The sequence below is a fragment of the Rhipicephalus sanguineus genome, chromosome 9 (genome assembly GCF_013339695.2).
Source record: "Rhipicephalus sanguineus isolate Rsan-2018 chromosome 9, BIME_Rsan_1.4, whole genome shotgun sequence".
Taxonomy (NCBI): Eukaryota; Metazoa; Arthropoda; class Arachnida; order Ixodida; family Ixodidae; genus Rhipicephalus; species Rhipicephalus sanguineus.
In genome coordinates this window covers 34,668,133-34,676,363 of record NC_051184.2, presented here as the reverse complement: position 1 = coordinate 34,676,363, position 8,231 = coordinate 34,668,133, and the positions used below count along the sequence as shown (strand labels likewise).

At 52.7% G+C, this 8,231-nt stretch overlaps 1 protein-coding gene across 3 annotated transcripts in view; it reads right to left on the bottom strand.

Moving 5' to 3' along the window:
* LOC119404956 (proton-coupled folate transporter) overlaps positions 1-8,231 on the bottom strand; it is a 121,895-nt gene that overhangs the window by 76,275 nt on the left and 37,389 nt on the right. Inside the window, exons 3-4 of one of the 3 annotated variants that reach the window (XM_049419133.1) lie at positions 5,947-6,682; positions 5,229-5,465 (exon numbers count right to left, since the gene is read on the bottom strand). The exons of 1 other annotated variant lie outside the window; for it this stretch is intronic. In XM_049419133.1, the coding sequence (XP_049275090.1) occupies positions 5,229-5,465; positions 5,947-6,682 (973 nt within the window). The remainder of the gene's footprint in view (positions 1-5,228; positions 5,466-5,946; positions 6,683-8,231) is intronic. One more of the 3 variants, XM_049419132.1, reaches the window with a different exon arrangement.

Sequence of the window (8,231 nt, the reverse complement as noted above, 5' to 3'; positions counted from 1 at the left end):
GCCCATCGCGCTATGCGGCCAGAAGGGTCCTTCAACGTGGCGAGCCAGCAAAGCGCGTGGTGATCGTTACTAGATCGAACTTGCGGCCGTATAGTTACGGCCGAACTTTCCAAGCGCCCACACCAGAGCCAAACACTCTTTTTCAGTCACGCTGTATTCGTTTCGGCTTTCGTCAGCGTGCGACTAGCGTAGGCGACGACGTATTCGAAGCCCGGCTTTCCGTTGAGCGAGGACAGCGCCAGCCCGACCCCGCTGGCGTCCTGTGTGTACTTCGGTAAGCCGTCGGATCGAAGTGACGAAGAATAGGTGGGAGTGAGCAGCGCGCAGTGTAGCGAAGGCTACGTCACATGCGAGACCATGGGAGAGGTTCACGTCGCCGCGAAAAAGCTGGGTTAACGGTGAATGATGGATGCAAAATTGCGAACAAAGCGCCGAAATAGGAGCATAGACCTACAAAACTTCGAAGTTCCTTCATGGTCGTGGGCTTAGGGAATTCCGCGACTGCACGAAGTTTTGCAGGGTCAGGTAATACGCCCTGTTTGGACACGATGTGGCCTAAGATGACGAGCTCCCGGCAGCGAAGCGGCATTTCTTGAGGTTAAGCTGAAGGCCAGCGTTGGTCAGACAAGTCAAAACGTGCCTGAGGCGACGGAGTGTGTAGGGAAATCATGGAGAAAACCACGACATCGTCGAGGTAACACAGGCCCAAGACCACTTTAGACCACGTAGTGTATTATCCATAAGTCGTTCAAACGTAGCAGGCGCGTTACAAAGTAAAAGGGCATGACGTTAAACTCGTATAGGCCATCAGGTGTAATAAACGCAGTCTTCTGGCGATCGGCTTCAGCCATAGGAACTTGCCAATAGCCAGACCGCAAGTCCAGTGACGAGAAGAATTCTGCTCCGTGAAGGGTGTCAATGCGTCGTCAATGCGCGGCAAAGGATAGACGTCCTTGCGGGTTATCTTATTCAAACGACGGTAGTCCACGCAAAACCGGATATATCCATCTTTCTTACGCACCAGTACGACAGGAGACGCCCAGGGACTGTGCGATGGTCGAATAACGTCTCTACGAAGCATGTCTTCGACTTGGTTTGTTAATGACGCGCGCTCTTCAGCGGAGACGCGGTATGGTCTTTGACGCAGCGGCTGGTGTAAACCGGTGTCGACGTAATGTTTTACTTGCGACGTGCGGCCCAGTTGAGGTTGCGACACATCGAAAGAATCCGGAACTCGTGCAGAAGAGCAAGTAGGTCAGCGTGTTCGGCAGGGGTGAGGTATCGGCGATGGCACTGGAAAATATATCCTGGATGACTCCCCGAGTGCCGACAGGGCATTTGTTGGGTCGCAGCAGTCATCCGGGACGTCAACCAAAGACGAAGAGTCGAGATCTTCCACGCGGCCGAGACATTCGCCTGCAAGCAGCGTGACAGGTGCAGAGAGCGGATTCAAGACAATATATTGCTGCTGCCGCGGCGATGTCAATCGTTGCGAAAGGTAGCGGCAGAGCTCTACGACCGTGAAGACATCGGACGGCGTGAAAAAGACTGTAGCGTCGTGTGGGCGTTGCAGGAAACAGGACCAGTGCGAAAGTGCCAGGCGGAATGTCGTATCCTCACGAACGAAGCAGCTTGGGGCGGGATGAAGAGCGTCAAGTAATGGGGCGTCACACAATGGGGAAAACTCAACTTCGGCGCGTGCGCAGTCGATGACGGCATTATGGCGGGATAGGAAGTCCCCACCGAGGATGACGTCATGCGAACAGGCAGAAAGACAATGAACTCAACGATGTACAGATTGCCTTCAATGACCACTCTTGCAGTGCAGGCTGCGAGAGGCGTCACTTGCTGCGCGCTTGCGGTGTGGAGCGACAGTCCCGAAAGCGGCGTCGTTACCTTTCGTAATACACGGCAGAGATTAGCGGCTATGACAGAAACGGCGGCGCCGGTGTCCACAAGGGCAAAAGTACGAACACCTTCAACAGTTATGGCGACCACGTATTTGGGGAGGAGTGAGGGCTTGGACAGTTCGGAGATGGCGCAGTTCTTGCCTCTTGAACTGCGGCGTTTAGTTTTCCTGGTCGGAGGGTCCGGCCGGCGACGCATGGGGGACGGCGATCGCCGCCGAGGAGATGGTGAGCGCTGCGGCTGGAAGTCAGGGCGGTGAGTAGGGGCATCGCGCGGTGATGGGCCAGGAACGTATTGGAGGAAGGGCTGGCTTCCGGCTTGCGACGAGCGGGCACGGTCGCCGAAAGTTTGGGGGCGACGGCGGCAATAGCGGGCGACGTGTCCAGGAGTTGTAGCAGGCGTAGCAAATCGGTCGATTATCAGGCGTCCTCCATGGATTGGGCGATTGTCCGGTGCTGCCCAAGTGGAAGGATAGACAGGCGGTTTGCGTGGGCTGCGAGTGCGTAGTGTAAGGTGGTTGCGGAGAGCCTACGCAGAACGTCAGCATACGTGAGGGGCGCGGCTACAGGCTGCACGGCTTGCGCATAGGCGACAGGAGCGGCCACAGGCTCCGATGCACGCGCGTAGTGAACAGGGCTGGATGGAGGCGGCTCGTGGCGCGCAAGGGAACAGCGTGGGCAACCTCCTCCGAATAACAGTGCGGAGCGGGGTGGGCAGACGGGTGGTAGGCTCGTGAGTAAAAGGCATTAAGGAAAGTTGGCGGGCAACTTCCTCGCGGACGAAGTCTCGAACCTGCTGAAGCAACGTCGAATGGTCAGGCATGGTGTCGAGACTGCACAGCGAGTCGCCACCCCGTGGAGGCTTCCGAGTCAGAGCGCGCTGCTTCTTCAACTCGTCGTAGCTCTGACACAAGCTGACGCTTCTGAAACTGTGCCCGGATTCCTAGCCAAGAGCATTTGGAATGCGCCATCGTCAATGCCCTTCAGGATTTGTTTGATTCCTGTCAGCTTCGGGCATGGTGGTCGTTGACACGTCGACAAAGGTCGACGACGTCCTCAATATAGCTTAGTGAAGCTTTCTCCAGTCCTGCTGGGAGCGGACGCGCAAGCGTTGCTCTGCGCGCTGCTGCGGACAGCTGGTCGACCGAATACTTCAGAGCAGGACGTCTTGAAGACGGTCCATGTGGGATGTTCTGTTTGTGGTTGTTGTACCACAATTCGGCGACGCCAGTCAGATAAAATATGACGTAGCCTAGCTTGTCGGGGTCATCCCACTTATTATGCGCGCTCACCAGTTCGTAGTGGTCAAGCCAGTCTTCCCGTCGGTCTCATCTGCACCGCTGAAGACCTTTGGGTCCCGGAGCCGAGGAAGCCCGGTGCAGGTGACGGACAGGGACGAAGGCGCCGGCGGGTTTGCGTGGTCAGTCATGATCGGCGGTAGCGTCCGGCTACGCAGCTCCAGGGTGTAGCGACGGGGATGAACAGCACCCTCCACCAAATGTGAAGAGGTTTATTGGTCGTTGAAAGACGTAATGGTCGTCAGCGGCAAGCAAGCGAGAAGAAGCGTCCAGAGGCACAGCGGCGATCCGAAACACGAGCCGAGCGTTGGCGATGCTGCTGGATGGAGGCGCATCTTCTTCTTCACAAGGTGTATAATGCGTAAAAAAATGGTCATCTTGTGCAAGACGTTTTCCAGCGTTGCAGTTGCGTTTCCAGGGCCTGGAAAATCGACTTAACGCGGATTCACACTCCACGCAACCCACGTTATCAACGCGACCATAGATTATACTATATCACGAGTATTGACCCACTTTGCATCATGCCATCGCCGAGATCTGCTCAGTTTGTTAAGTATTATCTCTGAGACCGGCCCAGTGCCTAAACGAACCGATCTAAACGGCGACACAATAAGCCCTGGGAAAGAAGCTGTAGATATTTTCTACGTATCTCCAATAAACGAGTCATGCAATTGAAGGCGTATATTTGTTGCACTGAGGCTATCGCAATGGGCGTACAGTTTACTGATAGCGTAATTTTGAAACGAAGAAGAGCCGGCTACTGGTAGCATGCTGATGGGACAACACATAAGTCAAATCGTCACACGAGCGTTGTCCTGTGTGTGATGCAGTTTGAGACCATCAGTTGGAAAATTCTGGGAGGGTGCGTCCAGAAAGCCTCGCCGATCTCTCGGCCACGTGGTCGTTGGGAAAGTGCCGCCGGGTGACGTCATAGACGCTAAGCCACCGCGGTGGGGATTACAGACATACATCCTACAGAAGTTGTACGCGGAAGTATTACTTTAAAGATATAAGTAGACCCGCAATGGACAGCTTCTACTGGAATTGGGCGGCTTTTGCGATACGCACTCACGTGCTGCTCTAACGCAGTGAACTGTACGAGGGCACCGCGCGAACTCGTGTAAGACAAAAGGACACGCCCCCACAGGGCACGCGGCCCTGAGCTCAACGGCCTCGGCCATTGTCATGCGGTAGAACAAACACTGGCAGCTTTCGATAAGCGCGACCGCGAAGAGGGCAGGTCGGATAAGGCGCGCAAGCAGCATTTCTCGCGATCCGCGAAACTTTCACGCTAGACATACCTTGCGGACATAGGATGAAACACACTAGATATATAAAGAAGTGGCCACCGGTGATGCGAGAGGGAGTGTGACGAGAACTAAATGATTGCTCGACGTAAATTGAATCACACAAGGCCACAATAATAGGAGGATACAATATCTCGGCAGTTAGCGATACGATTCACTGTTCTCGTTGTTGCAGCTAACATTCCGGCGAGATACTATACAGGAAATGTGTCATCGCTCCGTGATACCGCGGGCCAGTAAGGTATCTCGTCATTCCGCCTCAAGCACGGTGGTAATCTTCCAGGTAGTAAACCTGCGGCTGTATCTGAATTCCTTGAGATAAGCGCTGCGGTTCATTGTATATAAGTCTGCACTGGTGAGCACGAAGTCTGCGCTGGAAGCATTTTGATTGACTATATGGTATAATCACTATGGTACGGTATAGACCATGGTATGAGCTACTGAATGCACACTGTCTTGGGCGTGGACGTGCACTACGCCTTCTTCCTACTTCTCTCCCTTTTCCCTTACCCCGCGAGGTGCAGCCGGCTTTCACGCTTCCGTGCCGACCTCTTCTCATTCTCTGCGTTAAATATCTTCTTCTTGATTGAGGACAGTGCGGAAAAATATCAACAAGTAACTACAATCTTTTTTTGCTTTAGCAGCAGGTTTAGGAACCCAGAGTGGACCGTTGAATATCGTCAATCAGTGAAACGAAACACCTCGTGCATACATACACAGGTAGTAGAGCCATTCCTTGAAGGCGAGACCCAGAATAGTCATCTGCACTATAGCGAAGCAGACACCGACAAGCGCCATGGCGGGGTCGCTGATCTTGAGGACCTTGACGAAGAGGAAGATGATGGGCATGCTCAGCACCACGTTGCACACCGAAGAGATGGAGGAGACCGTGGCGTAGTGCGCCACCGTCCAGTTGTACATCTTGCGCACGTAGTAGTACATGGTGCCCATGGCTGCGAAGACGCAACGTGTGACGCGCAACTTAGTCGTCGATAAACGTGGATCGAAAGGTAATTACGAGTTACCCGATCCACAAAAAGGTAAGCGACGCGGAGATTCTGCCACAGTGTTACACGAAGCTCCTTGAGCAACTTCAGTATACGTACCCCTGTAAGTTGAGGTGTGCCAATCAATGATCATATTCAGTACGCCTCGTGGTAATTACAGTGCACCGAGATAATAAATCTAAGAGAAGGAGCACTGAAAGAAAGGACAGACAACTTTCTGACAATACTTTAAAGCTTTTCCTGGTTGCACATGTCTACAAAGGCAAGGAAGTTAAGAAATCTGTTGCAGAGATATGAACCTAACTAACAGCGTTTGTTTAATTTCTTTCAGACCTTCAAATTTTTGTTCATCATATTCATACACGCAACTCGCAGACAGCCACGTGCAAGCAAAGCTGGCACACCACCAGCATACTAGTTCACTTACTAGCCATGTCGAACACGACGCAGCAGATGGCGCCGAACAGACACCACAGCTGAGTCCTTCCCTTGTTTGGCCGGGGCTTCATCGACGTCTTGAACCCGTCGGCCAGGTTGGACACATCGAACAGGTTGCGGAACTTGACCCTAGCTCCGTCCTGGGCGTGCTCGGGCTTCACCAAGTCCTTGATGGCCACCAAAACCCACACGATGGATAAGCTCGCTATGACGAAAGCCACGTACAGCACCGTCTTCCAGCCGAAGTGACCGTATAGCTGACCACCGGTGAAACCGGCCAGCGGCGAGCACAGCGACATGGTGAAGTTCAGAGCGAAGAATCGCGCCCTCCTGCTCTTCGAATCGGTGGTCAGTGTGGCCTCGCTGTAGATGGCCGTGAAGACGACGATGAAGCCACCGCTCAAGCCGTCAGGTATGGTCGACAGGATGTTGACGTACAGCGGCATCCACATGTGGTACACGGTCATCATCGTCAGCGCCGTGCTGATGAGGAAGCCCGTCATGGCACTGAGGAGCGGCGTCCGGTAGCCGTACTTGTCGCACCAGGGCCCGACAAAGATGGCGATGACGGCACCCGGGGCCAGCGAGATGACGGTGCGGATCATGCTGGTCATGCTGGCCGCCTTCTCGGCCCTGTTCTTGATGTCCTCGTAGTCGTCCAGGTGCGAGCAGATGCTCTCGTTGTAGTGCATCCGGTTGAGGCAGGCCTTCTGAAGAAGCAGGTCCTGGAACGTGATTGCAGGGGAAGGGCGGGCTTGAGATCGGTCAAGGCATAGTTCGGAGCATGAAAATGCGCGTCGAGAGTGCGAAGGTGAGCCTAATTAGGAAAAACATGACCGCCAAGTAAGTGAGCAACACGGACACTGTAAGACTGGCGGAACCTCGCTCAAGAGGTGCTACTGTTGAAAAAGCCACGTATTTAGTTTTCTACTCTACTTAAGCATGAAGGAGTAAAAAAGAAGAGAAAGAACACAGGAATGCACATAAATCCAGAGCACTAGAAAAGGGGAGCGTTTCTACTGTCTTGGCACTAAAGTGTGTTGTCTTCAAGTACTATAGACGATTTTACACAAGACAAATAGGCGCCGCCACCTTGGGCTGTTAAACGAATGTTTTTTTGTTTTTTTTTTTTGCACCCCGCGACGCGAATTGATAATGTCATGAAACGTCGAATGCACCTACCCAGTAGTTTTCGTGCGTATGCCTGTACCGTAGCACTGTTCGTTTATTTGTTAAAGATACAAAACGGCAAGGTTAACAACCCAATATGGCGGCACCGAAACCCGCCCCTAAGATTGCCTATAGAAGAAGCTCGCCCGACTGTCTGGTGTCACGAAATGTCAGATAGCACGAGTAAACAGATCGATCATTCCATGGCACTGTTCTCCCAAGTCACACTAGAGCGGAAATTTCTCCATCTTCGATGAAATCGAACCGCGCCGTTAGCATACGCATGGCGTATCCCACCACTTGAAATGTCTTCACTGCTCGGTTCCCGCATGGCCCGGTTATGTGCTAACTGAAACCGATGCCCTGATCCAAAAACAGCAACGTACCTTCATACCTTCAAAGTCTTCCAACGAGAATAACCTGGAAGTTCCCCAGCTGGAAAAATTCAGTCATCGCAGCCGCCGTTTTTTATCGCAGTTATTTCCACGTGGCATATAGTTGTCCGGTTGGCTGAAAGGATTTGTATCACTCCAGCGATGCATAACCACAGGCCCGTTATACGCCGTTCAAAAGCAAAGTTATCCCGGAAAGTGAGCAGCTGCATCCATGCAGCTTGGTTCCTGTGCAACTGAGCAAATTCAGCGGGTGACAGCAGATTGTAGATATGTCGCTTCACTTACTAACTCGTCCATTCACAAATTTACGTTTCTTTGAAGGTTCAACTGGATAAGAAAAATGCTTAACAAATGCCGGCACAATGCTGAAAGGATGCGCGCGCGCACACACACACACACACACACACACACACACACACACACACACACACACACACACACACACACACACACACACACACACACACACACACACACACATGCGCGCGCGCGCGCCGCTTGTCTTTTACCAGTTGTCTTTTACTAGTTATATAGCAAAGATTGGAGTTAAAAAATAAACAGTGATGGCGTCCAACGAGCTAAAACCAATATATGATTTGAAGCACGCCATGCTAAGGAACTTCGCAACGAACGTGCACATAAATCAAAGTACACGGCTGCTCTCGTATTTTACTCCATCGAAATGCGACCGCCGTGGCCGGTAATCTAC